Source organism: Dromiciops gliroides, chromosome 1 (assembly GCF_019393635.1).
Source record: "Dromiciops gliroides isolate mDroGli1 chromosome 1, mDroGli1.pri, whole genome shotgun sequence".
Taxonomy (NCBI): Eukaryota; Metazoa; Chordata; class Mammalia; order Microbiotheria; family Microbiotheriidae; genus Dromiciops; species Dromiciops gliroides.
Genome location: NC_057861.1, coordinates 496745796 through 496769902, shown reverse-complemented (window position 1 = coordinate 496769902; position 24107 = coordinate 496745796). Strand labels below are relative to the sequence as shown.

Sequence of the window (24107 nt, the reverse complement as noted above, 5' to 3'; positions counted from 1 at the left end):
CAGCCTGGCTGTGCTTCTGAGACAACTTTAGAAAACCCTTTAAATTCCAGATATGCTCGTTTTGTTCATAATTTTGCTAACCTGCTTTTGTCTTTAATTAGTAATCTTATAAAGCATTTGTATGGTGAAAAGTCCGACAGACAATATAGAGGGGTTAAAGAAGAAAAACTTAAGCTGAATAAGAATGACAATCAACATAGTTCAAGACTCTGCTTCTTTTGGCATGGAAGGGTATATATTTTACAGAAATGTAGAAGTAAGCAGCAAGGTATTGATATGAGTATTGGGGATTTTAGATATCGGAATCAAAAGTGTTCTGAATTCACTCAGAGTAATAGTATCAGTTCAGAGGTTACATAGGATTTCTGTGCTATTATATATACATTTTGAAATTAATGATATGGGTTTATTTTCATAGAGATTTTCATGCTTTTGAGATTGTGTCTTATACTTAGTTTCTAAAACAAGGAGAATATTTGTAAAAGCTTTTTATAGTCATGTGATCAAGTTTATATTTTATAATACTCTTATTGATATTAAGTTCATATTCATTTAGATTTCCTTAGTTTGAATTTCACTGTATTTTATTGTTCCATGTGTATTTTCTTCTATTCATTTGTCTATCTAATTTTGAAACATTGCAAGATGGTTTTGATTTTATTATACAATGTTAATTCTAAGAGTATTGTGCTCCCATATTCTGAGTTGTTTGTTTTTGTTATTTTTTCTCAACTGATTATTTGATCAAACTCTTTAAAGCATTTCCCTGGCAAATTGTTTGCCATGGCAAGTGTAAATTGATTCTAGAAGTATTATTTTTGATAAGCATATTCCAAAAAAAAAAAAAAAAAAGAGGGGAACATTTGTAAAAGTTTTCTTTTTTCAAAAAAAAAAGTTTTCTTTGAGATTCTGTTGTGCTTTAACTTGTATTTAAATATGTTCTGATTTTTCACAAAAGTAATTGTATACTAAGTAAAAAAAAAGGGTATTATTTGAAATTGTTGCATAATTATATATTATATTTTGAGTCAAGATGTATTCACATTTTTTGCAATCATTTATTATCCTCAATTTTAAATCCATATGAGACTTGGATTATGGGAACTTATCATTTAAGACATTAATTGCCTTTATTCTGAGTTATCAGATGCCAGTTGGCCAAGATGCCATCCAATCACAAGAGGAATACATGCAAGAGCAGACACTGAACTGTCACATGAGGGGAGACATGCATGAAGTCAAGGTATGGCCGAGGGAACAGCTTTTGACAAATGTTGAGGTTGGATTCTCTTGGTTTAATATTTTATTCTCTTTTTCCCCACAATATTGTACAGATGGCTGGAAGTATTCATCCCACCCATCTCACTTCTACACCTGGCTTCTATGCTCCCTCCTATATGCCTGATGCCATGGACATCTCAATCCCATGCATCTGATTAAGTCTGACTCAGTTTCTTCCAATATGTTCGGTGGCATGGACATATATTCCATCCACCTATTTTAAGCCTGGCATACTGTATGGGCAGTACATACTGCTCAAGTGTGGGAATGCTCATATCCCATCATTTCTCTGTTCTTTTATGGTAACCCCCATAATTATCTCAGGTGTCATGATAAATACAGTGTTGAATTTGGCCTTGACACCTGTTACCAATTATATTAGATTTTTTAAATTTCTCATAATGGCATGAGGATAATTAGGCAGATGATGCAAAAAGTGATGAAACAAAGATAAAAAATTATTTTTAATAATTAATATCGCAGCAATTGTCTTCTCAATTACCCTCCATAAGGGGGGGACTATAGTAATATTATAATTTTAAAGAATGGTTCAATTTTTGTTTTATTATATGTTTCATGTGTAACAACTAAGATTCTGAATTCCCTTAGACATGTTTTTGAGAACTTTCATTGTTTGATTTGATTATTGACAAAGCTATTTTAAAGTTGTGTTAAGCTCAATTTTGTAGGAAATTTTCCTGGCTGATTACCAGCATCCATACCTCAACCCCTGAAAAGACTTCCATTCCACGACTACACCTAGAGGACATCTGAGAAAAGACTTTCAGAGACTTTAAATGAACAGTTTTGATTTGTTGTTTTTGTTGTTTTTTTCTCTTTCTGTTATAATATACACCATCTGTAACATGTACTCTCTGCAGAGGCCCTCCCTTTGCAAGACTAATGTCAAAGCGTCGGTTCATGAGGACAAAAAAAAAATCACCCCTCTGGACAAAACTTTCCTCTCTTCCTTTTCTATATTGTTGTTCACATATTATTAGTTAGCAATAGTTATTATATTGTTTTTACTGTTCCGTCAAGGAAACATTTTGTTTCTTGAGGAACAACAGGGGGGACTGTAACGATTGGAATGACGCCACCTGCTGGAGACTTGCTGTAGAGGAGTTCTGCCCATGAAGCGAAGGTCTTTGAGGGCAAGACCAGGCTTCAGGAAGTGACGCGGACTAGTGGGAGGAGGAAGGAAGAGACTGGCGCTCGGTCTCGCGCTCTTTCCTCTGGACTCTGGCGGAGAAGGGAGCTAGAAATGCGCTCTCCCTTTAATAGATAGGAATCTAGACCTTTCTCTCTCTCTTTACCAAATTCTTATTCTCCTTAATAAATGCTTAAAAGTCTAACTCTTGCTAAAGCTTATAATTTATTGGCGACCACTCATTAAATATTTTAGACAGACTAGCTAGAATTTTAGCCCTTAACACCACTTAACCCCAATTGCCTCCAAAAGCCTCTCCCCTCCCCCCAGGAAAAGGCAGAGAGGCGCCTTGAACAATATGAAAAAAAATCATAGGAATTTTAGAGTACTTCAGGTTCAATGTATCAACAGAGCAGTTTGGGAGCCAATAAAAGTTCATGAAATGTGGTAAAAAAAAAATGATGCAAGTTTTTTAAGTCGGTTAGGATAACTGAAAGACGCCAGTTTTTGAAGGACCACCCCCTTTCAGGGAGGAGACCAAGGGCATGAGCTACGCATGCCAGACTGTCTGCTAAGCACTCAACTTCCGGGGTGCGAGCTTAAAAGGCAAGGAGAGAACGGAAGTGGGATCTCTTTCCTGCTCTGCTGGTCTCCTGACTGCGCTGCACAGACAGAGGCTGACTGTTCAACTAACCGGCTCATGGTTAGCAGCACGAGCTTGACTTGGTCTCTCTCTCTCCCCAAAGGTGGCCTTGGGCTTTTGGTGAGTTTTATACGGAATATAGACTAAGCTTAGATTTAAGACGATTTGTATTGTATTTCTACTTTCCTATCCCTCTAATCAACATCACCTGGTAACTACCATACAATAAAAGGTCTAACTAGAAAACCAGAAGCTTCTTCCATTTACTAGTCTGGGAGATAAATTAAGGGAAAGGTTAAGTAGGGGAGATTTATGATCTAATATCCAATTTTAAATCTCACAGTTATCATGACTGGACAAAGAGAAACATATTGATCTCATTGACAATCTGGCTATACTATTTTCTAGTCATCCCACATCTACAATACAACATCTGATTCTGTGTACTGTCTTTTAGAAAAGACACTGATGGGGCAGCTAGGTGGCACAGTGGATAAAGCACCGGCCCTGGATTCAGGAGTACTGAGTTCAAATCCGGGCTCAGACACTTGACACTTACTAGCTGTATGACCCTGCGCAAGTCACTTCCCCCATTACCTCGTAAAAAAAAAAAAATTAAGAAAGAAAGAAAAGACACTGACAAATTAGAGAGCATCCAGAATGGTTACCAGGATAATTAGGGATCTCAAGATCATGCTTTAGCTTCATATCTTAATCTTGGTTAAAGAAACAGGGGATTTTTAAGCTAAAAAAGACAAGGTGGGAGGGCAGCTAGGTGGCACGGTGGATAAAGCACCAGCCCTGGATTCAGGAGGACCTGAGTTCAAATGCGGCCTCAGACACTTGACACTTACTAGGCATGTGACCCTGGGCAAGTCACTTAACCACCATTGCCCCAGAAAAAAAAAAAAGGAAAGAAAGAAAGAAAAGAAAAAAAAAAAAGACAAGTTGGGAAAACAGAAAATGTTTTCAAATATTTTAAAGTTTGTACTGTGAAAAAGTTATTAGACTTGTTTTTATTAGGACCAGAAGGCAATAATAGGAACAGTGGGTAGAAGCTAATCAAAAGTAGAATGAGCTACCTCAGGAAGGAATCTTAAGGTAAAAGCTAGAAAACCACTTCTTAGAAATGTTATGAAGGGAATTCTTGGAAGGGATGACTTGGAGAAAATGACCACTGGGGTCCCTTTCAACTCTTTAATTCAAAAGAGCTGACAGAATACAAGGAACATTCCATTAATTTCTCAAACTTTCTATTACCTTGAAATTTCAGATAACAAAGCCTAAACAATTTGAAAAGTCAATATAAGAAAATTAGGAAAAAGCAAAAATTAAAATTAAGAAAAGGTAAAGGTTATTGGTGAATCAGTAATATTCAGGGTACACACCTAATCTCTGAGGATGACATTAAAGGGCAACTACCATAGCACTCTACCATAAGATATCAATTAATGACACCATCAGAAATATGACTTTTTAAAAATGTTCCAAATGAAAAGGTACATACATTTAAATCTAAAAATGATATTCAAAATCTTTAAATTGCCAGAGAATCAAAAAGGTTTCTTCCTCATACTGAACACTATTAATCTCATAACAGCACTAGGTATGAGAGTATTTTTTGCTATAAAATAAGTCTGATAAGATGTGATTCTAGTTTAACACTAGTTACATATCAGAGGGGGAACGTGTGTTATCATTACTGTAGAAAGAAAACTAAATTTGGAGCCACAGGACCTGAGTTTGAATCTTCTATCTGCCACTTACTAACTCTGTATGAACTTGATCAAGTCACTTTTCTTTCTCTGAGACTTAGTTTTCTCAGCTATAAAATGTGTGTGTGGGGGGGGTGGGATTAGATAACCTATAATGTCTTTTCCAGCGCCAGAGTTATGTTCTGTTAAACATTTATGCCACTTATATCCCACATAAAAAAGAACCTTTCAGAGTATCTGTTAATAATTGATTATATTTCAGTTAACTTAAATAGTGCAGACATTGTACTCATGTATATTTACCCAATTAGAATATGAAGCCTTACATCAGAAATTTTTGTATCTCATTTATTATTTTAAATCTCATAAACTTTAATGTTAAACAGTAATATTTTATATCAAACTTACAGTTAACTTAAATAAAAAGAATTTTGAAGCATAGAATTTCCTAACCTTTTCAGTCATTTCCTCCAAGACTCTATCAGGTTTCTCTGTCCACCACCACAGAGTTGAAGTTGATATGGTACATACTCTTCTTCTAGGACTTCTTTTATTATTTTACATTATTTCATAACAGTCCTTTGGAAGTCATATTTGTCATACTTATGTAATTTAATTGAAGTATTATATTACATTAATATATAACAATTTATTTAGCCATTTGTACTATTGTTGGACACCAGCTTCAGGTTTTTGCAATTATAAAATAATGCTGTCGATAAATGTCTTTAAACAGCTGTTTTTCAACAACACTCTCAGAGTATATTTCCAAGAATGGAATTGCACAATATCTAGCACATACTGCTATTTTTCAAATATATGTAGTTGCTTTTACAACTGATAAAATACAAATTCATTTAGGCATTACTGAATTCATAGGAATCTTTTGTCATGTTTTCTCAATCAATGGATGAATATCAGTGGTATAAATATTATCATGTTGGATGCTCTGTGCAGTTTTTTGACATTAAAAAGGGGTCCTCGGGGCAGCTAGATGGCGCAGTGGATAGAGCACCGGCCCTGGAGTCAGGAGTACCTGAGTTCAAATCCAGTCTCAGACACTTGACACTTACTAGCTGTGTGACCCTGGGCAAGTCACTTAACCCCAATTGCCTCACTAAAAAAAAAAAAAAAATAAGGGGGTCCTCAAACACAAAAAGTTGTGAACCATTGTTCAAAAGCATAAATTTTGCTACTGCTACTTCAATATTAAAATATTTCTGGTGACTTTTAGAGCCTTGTTTCAAAATACCCCTCCTCCCAATACTCTATCATTGCTATTGTCAGGATACTTAATAAAGGTTATTTGTAGTGCTGGCATAGCAGATAAAAATTACTGCACAACATAAATATAATTTTGTAATATTTTAAGAAAAAAACAATTAATACAAGAGGGGAAAGCCTCTTTTCTTTATAAATTAAAATCCTGCAACTTTGGCTCCAGCTTTTATTCTTTTACTATACAGCTTATTTGAAATTGTGTCCACTGAATTTTAGATAACTTACTTTGCTAGCCACTCAGCCACAGCCTTGTTGTCAGCAGTCTGATTTTTACTTAGTCCATCAGTTGGTTCTTCTCTCTTCAGCCTTGCATAAGGATGCTTAGGACAATGGCGATTTGCATGTGTAAATCGACTTAAGCATCCTTAAAAAACAAGTTTGAGGGAAAAGTTATCAGAACCAGAATTAGGTAAATAAAAACTCTGAGGAACAAGAAGAAAAAGAAATCTGTCAACAGCCTGTTTTTGTCAGAATTGTCCTATATTGGGTTTAGGATTTGGTATTAGAATTTAGTAGTAGAAAGAATACTGAACTTGCAATCAGGATAGATCTAGGTTCAGATCCAGCCAACAATTACAGGTTGTATAACTATATGGAAAAACCATTTAACACCTTTCAGCTTCAGTTTCCTTACCTGGAAAATGTAAATAAAATCTATACTATATAACTCACAGGGTTGTTGTACAGATCATAAAAATATGCTTACATAAAAAGTGCTTTGAAAATGTAATGTTCCACTTAAACATCAGCTATTATTATTATTATTCTAATCACCTACAAGTGAACATAGCACCACCACTTTTTTGGGGAAAAAAAGGAATTATAAGCTTAATTTTAAATATTTTAAAAACCAAACATTCCACAGAAAAATATGCATGTATCAAAGCAATGAAAGCAACATGTCTTTGATAAAGCTAACTCTAAGGACTAAAAAGAAGTACATTCTTTTAAGTGAGAAATGTTTTAAACCTTAACTCACATTACATGTAATTATACCCACCCCCATGAACATTCTGCCAATTTAAGATCTAAGAACATAACATACCATTTTCAGAACAAACAAAAGGCTTTTCTCCTGTGTGGAGACGTTGATGTGTTTTGAGCTGTCCACTTTGAACAAAGGCTTTCCCACAGTCTGGATAGTCACACAAATAAGGCCTTTCACCTACAAAACAAAGAGAACTTTTAAACAAATAACTGCATCCTAGATAAATAAGTATAAACAATAACAAAACATGACTCTTCTTAGACTAAATGGAGAAGCATAAAGGATTCACTTTAGTAATGTCAGGTATCTATCTATGAACATAGCAATGATTTTATTAAGGCTTAATCTTCAAGTCAACAAAATTCAAAATCTTGAGTCACCTTTTCTTTATTCTTCATCCATTCCTTGTATCTGTCAGTTACCACATTCTATTTAAATATCTTCCTAATACATTTTTTTCTCTATCCCATTCCTTCTCCATCCCCATTGCCATCACCCTGCTCTAAATCTCCATCATCTCACATAGAAATTAGAGCAATAGCCTTGCTTCTTTCTGTGCCTCCCTTCATTCTCTTCTCAAACTCATCCTGAATAATCATGCCAGGAAAATGTTCCTATACCACCAATCTTATTATATGCCCTAAATATCCAAACCTACTTTCTCTCCTGAGTTCTAATCCCACCCATCTCCAACTGCCTATTGGATATTTATTGTCAATGGGATATCGAGTAGTCAACTCAAACTTTCCAACACAGAAGTAATTCTTGTTCATCCTCTGCTGTCCCATCTCACCCCACATTCCCTGCCCCTGAACGTGCCCTTCCTCCAAAAAAAGAAGTTGTGGTTTTTTTTTCTATTGAGGGCATCATCATCTCCAGTTATCCAGGCTCAAAACCTTAAGGTCATCTTTAACTCTTCCCTCTCCTTCAAACTTTATATCCAATCAATTGTGAATTCTACCACCCCACTTCACATGTCTCACCTTCTCTCCAGTCATAACCTGTATCACACAAATTAAAGCTTTCACTGTTTTCAGTTGTCTTAGTCTTACCTCCTTAACCATATCATAAACCCTTGAAGGCAAAGACTATATCATTTACTTCTTTTTTTATTGCCCACAGTATTTAGAATTATTGTTAAATAGTAGATATTCCATAAATACTTAGTATTTGAGAATAGTAACATCACTCCACAAAGAGTAATGTTTAGATAGAATATTGTAGCAAATAAAACATTGATATTTTCATTGGTCAGATGCATTTTTTTCTTTAAGTTGTGATTAAGAATACCTCTAAAAATCTTTGATAAATAAGGTACAAATTCTTTTCCCCATTGACTGTACAAGTTAATAATGAAAATAAGGTTATGTGGAGATGTTCAAATTATTATGAGAACAAACTCTTTATAAATCAGTCTATTTAACAATCTACTTAACAAAACATTCTCCAAGGAAAAGTGTGGTGTAGTGGAATAAAGAGTGGATTTAGAATCAGGATATAGATGAGTCCTGGGCTCTACTACTTCACCAACTAGTAGCTATGTGACTGAGCAAGTTGCTTAACCTATGTAAGCCTTAGTTTCCTAATCTATAAAACTAAATAGTAATATTTATACTACTTATTTCATAGGCTTATGTAAAAAGTTCTTTGTAAGCTATAGATGCTACATAAATATAACTATCACAAAAGAATGAATTTAATTTGTTGTATGTGCCTCAAAAAGAATAACTATTCAGTTTAAAGTAAGGTATGATCGGCCTTTTAATTAGTGATATATTACTGCAAAGTACTGGTATTGAATCTTTCAAGAAGATGATTTGGCTAAAATCATTTATAGTCCCTGCCTTCAAGAAACTTTCCTTTTATTGAGGAAAACAAGATATACATAAGATACAAAATATATATGAACACTAATAGCTAACATTTATACAAGGCTTTAAGGTTTGCAAAGTACTTTACATATGTATATATATAAAATATAATATAATATAATCCCCACTCAAACTCTGTGTAGGTGTCATTATTATCCCTGTTTTATAGATGATGAGACTGAGGCCAAAAGAAGTTATAAGTAACATACCCAAAGTCTTGTAAGTAGAAAGTGTCTGAGGTAGGACTTGCACCCAGGTCTTCCTGACTGCAAATCCAGCATTCTATCCACTACCCCATGCTAGATCTAAATAAATAATTTGATGGAGGAGGCACTGGCAGTCAACAGAAAACAGGAAAGATGTCATGTAGAATGTAGCATTGGTGCTGAGCTTTAAAGGAAGCTGGAGAGTCTAAAAAATGGTGGTGAGAGAAGGATATAATTGATGATAACCTATGCAAAGACACAGAGATAGGAGAAAATGTCCTAAGTAAGAGTAAGAAGACCAGTTTGGCTGACCCATTGAGCATGTGAAAGGAATTAACATATAATAAGCCTGTAAAGGTAAGCTGGAACCAGGTCGTAAAAAAGCTTTAAATGATAAACCAAATAATTTGTATTCAATCCTAGAAGTAATAGGGAGCCATTGTAATTTGCTCAGAAAGGCAGAAAGAAACATGTTCAGACCTGTATTTTAGGAATATTATTTTGGCAGTTACATGGAAGATGGTCTGGAAGGAGATATTTGAAAAGTAAGACCAATTAGAAAACTATTGAAATAGTCCAGGCGAGAGGTCATGTGAGGGGACAGAAGAGGACAGATACAAAGGAAGTAAAAGGAGAATCAATAAAACTTGACACCTGAGGTAACAGAAAGTAAAAAGTCCAGGATGACTCCACTGTCACAAATCTGGATGACTAAAATGGTGGTAATTGACAAAAATAGGGGAACTGGGGCAAGAAGTAGGTTTGGTGGAGAATATATGGATATGTTAAATTTGAGAAGCCTATTGGACATCCAATTTGAAAGGTCCAATAGACAACTGGAGAGAAGAGATTATAGCTCAAAAGAGAGACTAGGGTTTAATATATACACCTGGGAGTCATTTTGCTTAGAGCTGATAAGTAAATCTATGGGAACTCATGAGTTCAACAAGAAAAGAGAAAGTATAGATAGAAAAGAAGGTCCATAACACCTAGGGGTACACCCACTGTTAGAGGGTAAGGTATGAATGACAACCCATTAATGGAGACAAAGAAGAAGCAGTAAAATATGAGAAGAACCAAGAAAGCACAACATCCCAGAAAACAGAGACTTTTCAGGAAGACAAGGTGATCAAAAGCTGACAAGAAGTTGAGTAGGATGAGGATTGAGAAAAAGCCATTAGGTTTGGCAACTAAAAGTTCACTGGTAAACTTGGAACATGCAGTTTCAATTAAGCAATAAAGTCAGAAACCAGAATAGAATGGAAGAGTAGAAATTGTAACTTTCATTTAAAAAAATACACACACACACACGTGTCTTGGATTAGAGATAATTAAGTGTATTCAAGTAATATTTAAAATTTTGAACCTATAAATTGACATACAACAAATGAATTCTTTCCTGCCACACTGAAAGCTCATATGTATGTAAATATGTATACAGGCATGTAGGTAGATATGTAGGTATATAGGCACATGTATAGGATACATGCAAGCACCCATGCATATATGCAATGTATGTGTATGTGTTGTATATGTATGTACATGTATATGTGTGTATATTTATATGTGTATGTATGACATGTTTTCAGAAATAACATCCAAATTGTCACCCATTTTCATATTTTGTTTACAAATAAATAATTCACTGCAACAAGTATAGGATGAGCCAAAAGTCACAAAGGGTAATAACTTTTCAAAAATTATTTTTTCTTTATTTTATATGTATACACATACTGTATATGATACTATGGTATGGTAAATTAAAAACAAAAAATAAAGGAATAATTAAATATTGAAACCCCTTTATGACCATGACTTTTAGCCCACCCTATATAAACTGATGAATTCAAAAGAGTATTTCAATATATGTAGTTTGAGTTACATAAGTTTAGTAACAACATGCCTGAACAATATCTATTGAATTGCCCTGAATTAGCCATTTAAGTCACATATTCCCAGGGTTTAGAAACCATCCTCTTCCTACCTCCATAAATAAATCTTTCCATATTCCCATACTTGTGAAAGCTTTGCATTTTTTGGTCTGAATATGTAGTTTTGTTGGTGCGGGGAACCTCCTATGCAGATTGGCAACAACTTCTCTATGGTTTGTAAATCTTAAAATGAGTTGCCTGGGGAAAATAAAAAGTTACATCCCTTACCCACGGTCATACAGCTAATATGTAGCAGAGACAAAACCTGAATTCAGGTCTTCCTGATTCCAAGTCTGGCCCTCTAGTCATTTAAATATACTGTCCCTCACTTAAAATACCAATATACCACAATGGTAATAAATACAGGAAAGATATATTTTTCAATAAAAAGTATATTCATATGCCTAAACATTTTTTTAAAGATTTCAGTTAAAATATATTTACTATTCCACAAACTGCTTTACATACCAGTATGAGTCCTTTTGTGTGCCTGTAGAGATTTTTCCCTTGGAAATACTCGATTACAGATGTTACAACGGATTCTGCTAGAAGAATGTTCTCCCTCATTTATTAAATCCCGGACAGTATCTGCTCTGGGTCGACCACGTCTGATTCCATCCTGTGTTTAGAAGGGGGAATAAAAAAAAACACACACACATTCTATAAACATAATTGGTTTATGTTATTTGGAATCATTTAACAGTATAAAGCCAACGCTTCCCCATCTCCCACAAAAGAGAGAGCATGAGGCATTAAATGGTTATATGTAATGCTGCAATGACAAACCCTTCAACCAAACTGCAATATCATAAAACACTCAGGTGATATCAACAAATGGTTAGTTCAAGTACCAAGCTGGGTCAAAGCCCAAAGCTGCTACAATCAGTTCACAGGCAATCACATGTGATCCACTGTTAACGTGTAGAATTTATCATTTTCCTATGATAAAGGATTTTGGAATAAAAATTTCTTCCCAATGGATTTCAATCTTCTACTTAATCCTAGGACAACCAAATTGATTGTATATTTGATTACAGAATGATTCTATCCACAACAATTCACAAAAGTCTAGAATATCTTTTCTCATATTATAATTTATAAATGGGCTTTCCTTCTAATTTTGGCTGCATTGGTTTTGCTTGTGCAGAAACTTTAATTTCATGTAAGTAAGATTATCCATTATACTTCCTCTGATCCTCTCTTTTGTCTGAGCATAAACTCTTCTCTCCATAGATCTGAAAGGCAGAATTTTCCATGTTCCCCTAATTTGCTTATGCTATCACCCTGTACGTTTAAATCATGTACCCACTGTGACCTTATCTTGGCATACCATATGAGATGTTGGTGTATGCCTACTTTCTCCCAGCAATTTTTGTTTCAATGGTGAGTTCTTACCCCGAATGTTTGGATCTTTTGGTTTATCAAACACTAGATTACTATGGTCTTTTATTACTGTATACTGTGTGCTTAATCTATTCTACTGATCTACCACTTTATTTCTTAGACTGTACCAGAGTGTTTTGAAGATTACCACTTTGTAATATAGATTGAAATCTGGTGTTGCTAGGCTACCTTCCTTCACATCTTTTCATTGATTCTCTTGATATTCTGACCTTTTGTTATTCCAGATTAAGAATTTTTTTCAAGATCTATAAAATAATTCTTTGGTAGTTTGATTGGTATAGCACTGAATAAATAAATTAATTTTGGTAGAACTGTCATTTTTATTATATTGGCTCAGCCTAATCATGAGCAATTAACATTTCTCCAATTGTCTATATCTGTTTTTATTTGTGTGAAAAGTGTTTTGTGACTGTGTTCATATAGTCCCTGAGTCTATCTTGGCAGGCTGACTCACAAACATCTTAAGTTGTCTGCAGTTATTTTAAATGGCATTTCTCTTCCTATCCCTTCCTGCTGGATTTTGTTGGTAATATAAAGAGAAGCTGATGGTTTATGTGGGTTTATTTTATATCCTGCAACTGTAGTAAGGTGATTCCCTAGGATTCTCTAAGTATACAATCATATCATCTAAAAAGTGATGGGGTTTTTTTTTTTGTTTTCTCATCACCTATTCTTATTCTTTCAATTTCTTTTTTTTTCTCTGCTATTACTAGCATTTCTAGTACAATACTGAATAATAGAGGTAATACTGGATGGACATTCTTGCTTCATCTTTAATCTTATTAGAAAGGCTTCTAGCTTATCCCCATTACAGGGAATGCTTGCTCTTGGTTTTAGATTGGTACTACTTTTTTTTTTTTTTCAGAAAGGCTCCATTTATTCCTATGCTTTCTAGTATTTTTTTGTGTGTGTGGTGCAATGGGGGTTAAGTGACTTGCCCAAGGTCACACAGCTAGTAAGTGTCAAGTGTCTGAGGCCGGATTTGAACTCAGGTACTCCTGAATCCAGGGCCAGTACTTTATCCACCACACCACCTAGCTGGTACTAGAGGTATTTTTTAATAAGAATGGGTGCTGTATTTTGTCAAAAGCTTTTTCTGCATCTTTTGGGGGGTAATCATGTGATTTTTGTTGTTTTTGTTACTGTAACTGTCAATTATTATTACACTTTATCTAATATTGAACCAGTCCTGCATTCCTGGTATAAATCTCACTTGGTCATATGCATGATCTTTATGACATATTGCTGTAATCTTGCTAATATTTTATTTTGACTTTAGTATCAATATTCATTAGGGAAATTGGCCTATAATTTTCTTTCTCTATTCTCCTTGGTTTAGGTATCAAAACCATATTTGTGTCATAGACAGAATTTGGTAAGATTCCTTCTTTACCTATTTTTCCAAATAGTTTATATAGTATTGGAATTAATGTTTTTTTTAAATGTTTGGTAGAATTCACTTGTAAATCCATCTTGTCCTGGGGATTTTTCTTAGGGAGATCATTATAGCTTGTTCGATTTCTTTTTCTAAGATAGGATTATTTAAGTATACTACTTCCTGTTAATCTGGGCAATTTATATTTTTGTAAATATTCATCCATTTCACTTCGATTGTCAGTTTTATTGGCATATAATTGGGGAAAATATACTAATATCTTTAATTTTATCTTCATTGGTGGTGCATTGTCCTTTTTCATTTTTAATACTGCTAACTTGGCATTTTTCCTTTTTAAAAATCAGATTATCCAATGGTTTATCTATTTTATTGGTTTATACAACCAGCTTCTAGTTTTATTAGTTCAATCTATTTAGCTTTCAAATTTATTAATGTCCTTTGATTTTCAGGATTTCCATTTTGGTGTTTAATTGGGGCTTTTTAATTTGTTCTTTTTCTACTATTTTTTTAATTGCATGTCCAAGAGCATGATCTGCTTTTTTTTTTTTTAATTGATGTAAGCATTAAGAAATTTGAAGTTTCCCTAAGCACTGCTTTGGCTGAATCCCACAAATTTTGGTATGTTGTCTCATCGTTGTCATTATCTTTACTGGAAATTGTTGTTTCTATGATTTGTTCTTTGACCTACTCATTCTTTAGAATTAGATTACATAGTTTCCAATTAATTTTTGAATCTCTGTTTCCAAGGCCTTTACTGAATGTAAATTTTATTGCATTAGAGACCCAAAGATGTGCATTTTAAATTTCTGCTTTTTCTGCATTTGTTTGTGAGCTTTTTAAGGCCTTAACATATAGTCAACTTTTGTGAAGGTGCCATACACAGCTAAAGAAAGAAAAGGTATACTCCTTACTAACCCCATTCAATTTTCTTCAGAAACTTTTCTAACTTTCCTAAAATTCTACTTGTCTTAAACTTTGTCATCATTTATTTTATGGTTGGATTTATCTGATTCTAAAAGGAGAAAGTTGAGGTCCCTACTAATATAGTTTTATTGTCTATTTCTTCCTGTAACTCATTTAACTTTTCCTTTAAGAATTTGGATACTATACCATTTGGTGTATGTTTATTATTTATATTACTTCATTGCCCATGGTACCTTTTAGCAAAATGTAGTTTCCTTGATTATCTCTCTTACTTGGGTCTATTTTTGCTTTTGCTTTGTCTGAAATCATGATTGCTACCCCTGCCTCTTTCTACCTCAGCTGAAGTATAATAGACTCTGCTCTAGCCCCTTATTTTAACTGTGTATATCTTTCTCTTTCAAATGTGTTTCTTGTAAATAACGCATTGTTGGATTCTGGCTTCTAATCCATTCTGCTATCTGCTTCCATCTTATGGGTGAATTAATGCCATTCACATTCAGAGTTATGATTACTATATTCCCTTCATCTTATTTTCTTCTGTTTATCCTTCCCATTTTAAAAAAAACGTGTCCCATGGGGCAGCTAGGTGGTGCAGTGGATAGAGCACTGGCCCTGGATTCAGGAGGACCTGAGTTCAAATCCAGCCTCAGACACTTGACACTTACTAGCTGTGTGACCCATGGCAAGTCACTTAACCCTCATTGCCCCGCCCAAAAAACAAAACAAAAAACCATGTCCCTCAAAAATCTATTTTGCTTCGATCACTGCCTCTTAATCTGCCTTCCCATTTATCACCCCCCTCCCCCATGAATGTGTATATAGAGATATATAGTCTTCCCTCTGTGAATCAATTCCAATTTGAGGTACAAAACATTAACCACCATTTCCCCCTCTACCATAAAAGTTATTTCTCTTTTATGTGAGATAATTACTCTTATTTTTCCTCCCCCTTCTCCCAGTGCATCCCTCTTTCTCACCCCCTCATTTTTTAAATATCATCCCAAGATAATTGACTCAATCCTGTACTTCTCTCTGTAGACTCCTTTTACCTGCCTTAATAATGATAAAAATTTTAGCAGTTCCATGTATCATCTTATATTACATATAAGAATGTAAACAGTTTAACATTATTAAGTCCCTTATGATTAGTCTGCCATATTTATTTACCTTTTTATGCTTGTGTCTTGTGTTTGAATGTCAAATTTTCTATTCACTTTAGTCACTTTAGTCTTTTCATTAGGAATGCTTTAAAGTTCCCTATTTTATTAAATATCCATTTCCCCTCCTCCCAACCCCAACCCCCGACCCTGATAGATTATACTCAGTTTTGCTAGGTAGGTTATTCTTGGTTGTAATCCTAGTTCATTTGCCCTCTGGAATATCATATTCCAAGATTTCTGATCCTTTAACATGGAAGCTATTAAAAAATATTACATGTCTGGATTGTAACTCCACAGTATTTAAATGGTTTCTTGGGGGGGAGGGGGGAGAGGCAATGAAGGTTAAGTGACTTGCCCAGAGTCACACAGCTAGTGTCAAGTATGTGAGGCTGGATTTGAACTCAGGTCCTCCTGAATCCAGGGCCGGTGCTTTATCCACTGCGCCATCTAGCTGCCCCCAAATGGTTTCTTTCTGACTGTTTGCAATATTTTCTCCTTGAACTGAGAGCACTGAAATTTGGCTATTATAACATTCCTGGGCATTTTCATTTTGAGATCTCTTTCAAGTGTTGATTAGCAGATTCTTTTGATTTCTGTGTTACTTTGTTTCTAAGATGATGAACTATTTTCCTTTATAATTTCTTGAAATGTAATGCCTAGGTTCTTTTTTTGATCATGGCTTTCAAGTAGTCCAATAATATTGTGTGTGGCAACTGGGGTGAAGTGACTTGCCTAGGGTCACACAGCTAGTAAGTGTCTGAGGCTGGATTTGAACTCAGGTCCTCCTGACTCCAGGGCTGGTGCTCTATCCACTGCACCACCTAGCTGCCCCTAGTCCAATAATTCTTAAATTATCTCTCCTTAAGAATATAATCTCTTTTTGACCATTTATCCAATCCCCTTTCTGCCTCTGGACTGAGAGCTCCCAAAGGCCTCCAAAGGCCCACTACTAGTGTTGCCACCCAGCCAGCCTAGTGTCACAGAGCTCTCCTGCCAACCTTCTAAGATATCCTGGGCTGGAAAAAATGTCTCACCTTGACCTTATTGGCTAAGGCACTCCAGAACTCAATTTGACACATTATTTTAAAGTTGTTTGGAGGAGAATGTTAGGAGAGTTCAGCTAGGTTGCTGCCTCTACTCTACCATCTTTAATAAATTCATTTTTAAAATCCAAATAAATCCCTCATTTTGCTAAGGATGGGAGGAATCAAGATCTACTAAGCAGCTTTTCAGTTGTCAATGTTAAGCAAAAATTGTGACATCTAAAGGGATTTTTATTGCCCATCGTGCCACTCCCTATCATATTAGCTTTTTTCTCTCCTCTTCCTTCCCTCACAAACATCCCCTGGACCTGCCAATGACAGCAAGTAGTATTCTTTGACTGGATTGTACCACTGCATGCTGAAGAAATTGCTCATCCCTCTTTTAAGCAGAGGAGGGTCCTGACTAGATACAATCATTGAGGCAACAGCTAATACTGAACTGACAAAGATGTTTAACTATGTTAATTCTGTTTAAAAACCTGTTACATAAAAGTACATAGGGATTCATAGAATTAATTCTTTGTGCGAAGGAATGACAAAAGGGATAAAATCAAGATAGGATTGATTCAAAATATTAAAAAAAAACCTGATACTGGATTAATCCATGTACCCATAACCTGGAAAAGTCATTCCTTTTGTTGAATTAGACTAACTTTTTGAGTAACAATAGTACTTAAATTTTCAAAAAGCACCATCTGTTTCCATAATATTAATTGCACAAAATTCCTTTTTTAGCTTTGATACAATTTGAAATATACTTTATTTTTTTCCAACAGCCTATGATATGAATTTTGCAACGACAAAGTGTAAATTGTCCAGTGATTTTGATGTTAAACAGAATCTAATACTCATTTGTATAAGCAATATTTTAAATCAAAATTTGAAATTACTTAGGAATTTTAAAATATCTATCTTGTCCAGCTGCAAGCATATGTGTGTATATGTAGTAAAAATTCTTATCAGGGGTATAAAGTACAGAGGAACTGCATAATAACACTTCTCAAAATTCCCTGCCAAAATGGGGAGAGGCATATTCTTACATCAGGGAAAAGAACCAAAAAGCAAGCCATGCTTTCCCATTAAAGTAAATGAGAACTAACCATGAAACATTTTCAATTCATTGTATCAAAAAATAAGCACAGTATCACTTAAATAGAAACCTTTTCTTTTTAGCTAGAATAAAAATGCTGACAATTACATAGTATCAAGTCATACAACCAAGTTCATTATAGCATATGGGCAATCCTGGGTTCTCCAACGTGATGTCAGTCAAGTACAAGTTCTGACAGTTCCTAACAAGATGTAAAAAGGCTTTGAATATGCTCCCACTCACTGATGGACCATATACCTCTTATTTGAGGCTTTCCCTAAGTTGGCTGAAGTTCCCTCCAGTGGGTCTGCAATCTATGTTGTGGAAGAAGGCCCATATTCATCAAATCACAGACCCTTCAAATCCTGAAATATTAATAAGAAACTGATTTTATGCCAGTAGTCTCAATAAGGGATAAGGGGGGGGGGGGAGAGCTAGATTCAGAGAAATAGAGACATTAGAAAAGGGGGAAAATCAGTCTTATTTTTTGTTTACAGAAAAGGAAGATGTTCATAGGTTAACTGTAGGTACAACCACATCCTGAGTTTTTGCTAAGCTTTTTTGGTTTTTTTTTTAAACAGCACCAACTTCTCAGAGCCACCACTATCCATATCAAACATAGAACCCTCTCCCTTTGCTCACCCCTGCCAAACCTGAATTCTCACATTTATGTTGTTTTTGTTGGAGGGAGGAGTCTGGGGAATCAAGGGAAGGTGGGTCACTACAGAATGGCTGTCAGACCTATGCTGGTCAATCAAACCTACTATCTGCTGAAGCTGATTTCAACTAACCATCAATTTGATCAAAGCAACTGACTAAATTATGGATGATAAGTAGGTATACCCAACCAGACTGCTTGTATACCTGAAGAAAAGCATTTAACTCAAATGAAAATAATTAGTTGCATATTCTACCAAGAATCCAAGAGTACAGTGTAACTCCCTCCACAAATATTTTCCAACTTCTCCAAATAATAGCTTTCCTGAAGTTAAAAGTTTTGCCACCTCTACCCACTCAAATTTTTTAGTCATATGCTGCCTTTCAATTCTCAGTTCAAATACTGAGCAAAGCCATTTTCTATTTTATCTATTATAGTACTGTTCTTCATGTGCGGGTACTTATCTCTGTTAAGATAGTATTCTCCTATTAAGTGTTATACCCCAAAAGTGCTGTGTTCATAAATGATTATATGTTCATTGAATAAATACAGGAGAAAATACATGGTATAACACATATCCTTAAAAAGCAAAGCAAAACTAAGGGAACTTCAACTAACAATATTAAAATATATTAATATTAAACTAGCTTTTAAAAGATAGAATTCACCAATGGAAAAGTTCAAATGGACTTCCATCTGTTACCTTCATGGAGATTCATACCTTTTGGTTTGCTTTTTACCTCTTCTGGAGCTATAATCATTGCCCCCCCCCCCAAAAAAAACTTCCACTGCTATGCTTATCCTAAATCTCAAATATTCTTTATGCTTGAAATTAAGTCATTCCTATGATGGAAGAACCCAGAGAAAACTTAACCAATTAAACAATAACTTTTTATAAAAAATATGGGTAAGAGTAAATAATCATAAGGCTCTTTATTACATTTACAACAAAGTGATTTAACAAGTGTCAGAGGGTGAGGGATGGAGAAGAATAATGGCTATCATTACAGCAACTTCCATTGCTTGTTCCAACTATCTAGATACCAAAGCAGACTGGGTTTCAATGGCAGGACTTTAACTGTGGGAATTGATATTCTGCCACTAGTAGTGTTTATAGTAATGCATACAGTTAATGCTTAATCATGGCCTCTTCTGCATTCAGGTGACAAGTGAACAAATGTTGATAAAAGTGAGAGGAAAACCAAAATAAATTGTTACCTGGTAAAGATGAAACCTAAGACAGGAAAGCAGACCTGTTTCAGAGGGGTAAGATAGTATGGCCCCGGGGCAGCTAGGTGGCACAGTGAATAGAGCACTGGCCCTGGAGTCAGGAGTACCTGAGTTCAAATCTGACCTAAATAACGAATAGCCTCTATGCTGGTGTTTTACTTAACTGCACTCAGTTACAATGGTAGATTGGGTCACTGGGAAGTAACATCAGGAAAAAAGGAAAAAAGCACTGGTAAACATTTTCAGAAGGGAGATTTTATAGAAATTAAAGTATAATTGGTGTTTTGGAGGTCAGTCACCTTCCTTTCCTCAGTAACCAAGCACACCTTTAAAGAAAGTAGTATTTTAAGCACAATCATCTAAAGGTATTTGAAGTGCTTGGACTAGGTTGCTGTAACAGTTTACCAGCAAAATTGCTTTTATATCAGCCTTAATGAAGAATTCAGTCTTGTGTTCTTTGAGGTAGTAGCCTTATTACTGGAGATCTCCAAGAAGAGGCTAGCTAATTTGTAATTCTTTTTTTGTTTTTCCAGATAGAGATTAGACTAAAAGATGTCCTAGGTCCCTTATAATACTGAATTTTAGTATTCTAAATGATACGTACTTTTGTACATGTGCTAGTAAAGGTATTTGTTGATAGTTGTCTGCTGATAAAACATACTTTATCAGTTGTTTTGAAAGTACATGTACTATTTTTCAAACACCGTATCCAATAGCTTTCAGAGTTCTCTCCCTTTAACTATCTACATGTGACACCACTGAACCTAATCTCTTTTTAAAATCATCTATTTCAGGGGCCGCTAGGTGGCGCAGTGGATAAGGCACCGGCCTGGATTCAGGAGTTCCTGAGTTCAAATAGGGCCTCAGACACTTGACACTAGCTGTGTGACCCTGGGCAAGTCACTTAACCCCATTGCCCCGTAAAAAAAAAAAATCATCTATTTCATAATACTGCCTTTTCCTAATTTTTCCCATCTTCCTCTACATGTATTTGCTTCTCCTCCACTCTAAAAGCTAACTCTCCTCATAATCTTTGACTCCATATTTGAAATGTATCACCTCAATGTAGAAGTTGAACAAATTACCATATCCAGCTTTTTATCTCTCTATAGGGTTCCAAACTTTCTTCCAGCCATCTCCATCTAAATGCCTAACTAGCACCACAAATTTAACATGTCCCTAACTTAAACCAACACATCCCTAAAAATCTTTGGTCACCATACCACAACTCATGAAGTTACCCAACTATTTGACTCTTTCCCTTGCCTATAACTTCCAATCAGTTCGTAAAAGAGCTGTCCTATACATTTCTGAAATCTTTCTCCAACCTCTCCTATCTTCTTTCCACTCCCACTGCAAGCTTCTGAGTTTAAATACTTATCACTTGTTACCTCAATTGCTGAGATTACCCTCCTTTCCTCCAAACCTTTAAATTGCTGCCAGATTAATGTCTAATAACTCTAATCGTGCGCCGCTCCCCCCCCCCCATTGAATCCCCTGAATGGCTACCCGGACATTATAAGATTTAAAAAAAAACCCTAACTACTTAGCCTGGCATTTAAGGCCTCTCGTGTTTGACCCTAATGTGCTGTTCCAGCCTTGTCTTCCCATTACCACCCTTCATAAACCCTACCTTTACAGGACAAACCTCGCAGTATACTCATTCCCATGCCCCATGCTTTTTAACTTGCTACCCCTTTGCCCAGAGTGCCATTAAAAAAAAAAAAACCCTACCCATTTAAAAACAAAACAAAAACTGAAGCATTCCTGGACATCCTTTCCTTCCACCCTACCCCCCAAACCAGGTTATTTCTCTTGCCTTCGAATTGTCATAGAATTTGATGCCTTTTGTTGTACTTTTTCATAGATTGTGTAATCTTTGTTTCCTACAGCATCTAACACTTAACAAAGGGTTTATTAACACGTAGACAAGAATCAACAAGTATTTATTGAATTAAAAACTAATAAATCTAAAATAACTGTTACACTCTGAAAAAATACATGTTGCATTTTTTTAAGTGGTACTTTTGAATATCACATTCAATGAGGCAACTGTTGCCACCATGTGGTAACATAGCCGCCGGAGTGTTTCCGTTCAGTTTCCTCATTTATATCACAGTTCACTTCTTAACTGTAACGGAGAACTCGAAATCCTAAAGATACATCTGTCTTGCGTTGAGTAGTCGGAAGACCTTTGCTTTCCAGGATAAACGCCGCGAGACTAAAGCTAAGACAACCCACGAAGACAAGTTCTATTCACACGCGCCTTCTGCGTGCAAAGAGCTGGGGAGACCAAGGCAATGAATGAGACCAGACAGCCCGCTCCGAGCTCCCACTCGTCACAGGCGGGCGGGGCCGGGCCGGGCGAGGTGCGGGCCCGGAGCCCTGCGCTTTCCTCCGTAGGCGCGCTCTCATCCTCAAGGTCGCGGACCTTCCTGCAGGATCTGCCCGGACTGAATCCGCGTCCCTCCCGTCCCAGGTACAACCCGTTCCAGGACAGCTTTCTTACCTATTCTCTGCCAGCCTCAGGGGTTCAGGAAGGAAAGCACCGGGGGCGGGCCCTAGAGGGAAGGCTTTACCTTCCTGCAGCCCCGCCCAACACCGCCCCGCCCGGTCCCCAACAGCTCGCCGCCCCACTCCGCAGCCGCGGCCTCTTCCCCGGCGCCCGTTTTTCGCCCCCTCCCGGCCCCCCGCGCTCTCGCGACGCGCCCGCCCCCAGGCCTGCCCTCCGCCCCCCTCCCCCGCTCCACCCCCAAGGCCGCCCGCTCCCCAGAGGAGGTTGGGGGCGCGTGACTGCCAGACCCGTTTTTTGGCGCGCGGCTGTGACGTCGGCACCCCTGACAGCCGCCTTCGCAGCTGCCGCCGGCCCAGGAAGCAACTCCAGCATTTTAAAATCCTCCCCGCCCCGCCCAGTTCCATTCCCGCGGTCTGGGGGTGCTGGGAGGAGACTCAGACCGGCTCCACCCGGCCTTCGGTCTCTCCACCAGAGGTGTCAGGCGGGGCGAGCTGGGGGTGCGGACGGGTCTCACCCCGCGCCCGATCCCGATCCTCCGTCTACTTTTCCGTAACCCCGTTTGCTCCTACCCTACGCAGGCATCGGTTGCCCGTTAACGGGTCCGAAGCTGCCCCCGTTCGTTCCTCCTCCCGACACACCCCTTCCTTGCTCCTGGGTCTCGGGGAGACTCACCCTCAGGTGGCTGCTGTCCGGGCTGCCTGCCTCCTCCTCCTCTTCTCCTCCGGAGATTGCCGTGGCCACCACGGTGGAAGCCGGTATCCCCCGGCCCCGGAGCGGCTGCTGGGTGCTGATGGAGGAAGAGGCGGGGGAGGTGGCCACGACCGAGGCCCCGCAGCAGCCGCCCCCGCCGGGCCCACCCGGGCTCAGCGTCACATTGTGCGCATTTTCGCCCCAGCGCCAAGGGTACACCATGAAGTCACTGAAGCCCGGGCTGGTTGGGATGAGCGGCGGCGGCGGCTCCTGCTCGCTGCTCCGCTTGGGCTTGATCGGGGTCGTCTTAATGACCGACACCAAGACGCGTTTGGGGGAATCGTGGCAAAAAATGACTGGGGGCGGCTGCGGCTGCTGCTGGAGCATCGGGGACTGGTTCTCCGCCATAGCAGCCTCGATCCCCCGAATCATCCCCTCCTCTCCAACCAGTCCCCCAAGTCCCCGCGACGCGCACACACGCCCGCCCCGGGTCCCTCTCGGTCGCTGAGCTTCACTCTCCTGGCGATGACTGCGGGACCACAATCGCACGGTCTTTGCTTCCGAGTTAAGTGGAGCCAAGAGAGGCTCGGAAATGTCTGCGGCAACCGGTCACCGCTCCAGCCCCGGCTGCGCTTTCCCTGCTGAATCTGACACTAGAACAGCCGCAGACTCATCGCAGGGCAGGAGAAAGTAGCGGCGGCGGTCGTAGCGACGATTCTCGGGATCCCTCCGGTAGCTGACGAGGGGGGAGGGGGGGCAGATTTCACGGACCGGGAGGTTCGGGATCCTGGAAGAAGCCGCGGCAGAGAAGGAACCTCTGCCAGGATTGACCCCCTTCTCCCAGATATCCCCCCGCAACAGCGGGGTAGAAAGGAAGCGCGGTCAGCTCAGACTTCTCACGCTGCCCCGAAGTGATAATAAAGCCAAACTC

The 24107-nt window shown here is 37.7% G+C and overlaps 1 protein-coding gene across 1 annotated transcript in view; it reads right to left on the bottom strand.

The window, feature by feature from the left end:
- ZNF367 (zinc finger protein 367) overlaps window positions 1-23742 on the bottom strand; it is a 29742-nt gene extending 6000 nt beyond the window's left edge. The window contains exons 1-4 of the mRNA XM_043979785.1: window positions 23159-23742; window positions 11535-11685; window positions 7116-7235; window positions 6296-6434 (exon numbers count right to left, since the gene is read on the bottom strand). Coding sequence (XP_043835720.1) covers window positions 6296-6434; window positions 7116-7235; window positions 11535-11685; window positions 23159-23608 — 860 coding nt within the window. The 5' untranslated portion in view covers window positions 23609-23742. The remainder of the gene's footprint in view (window positions 1-6295; window positions 6435-7115; window positions 7236-11534; window positions 11686-23158) is intronic.
- Window positions 23743-24107: the final 365 nt, after the last annotated feature.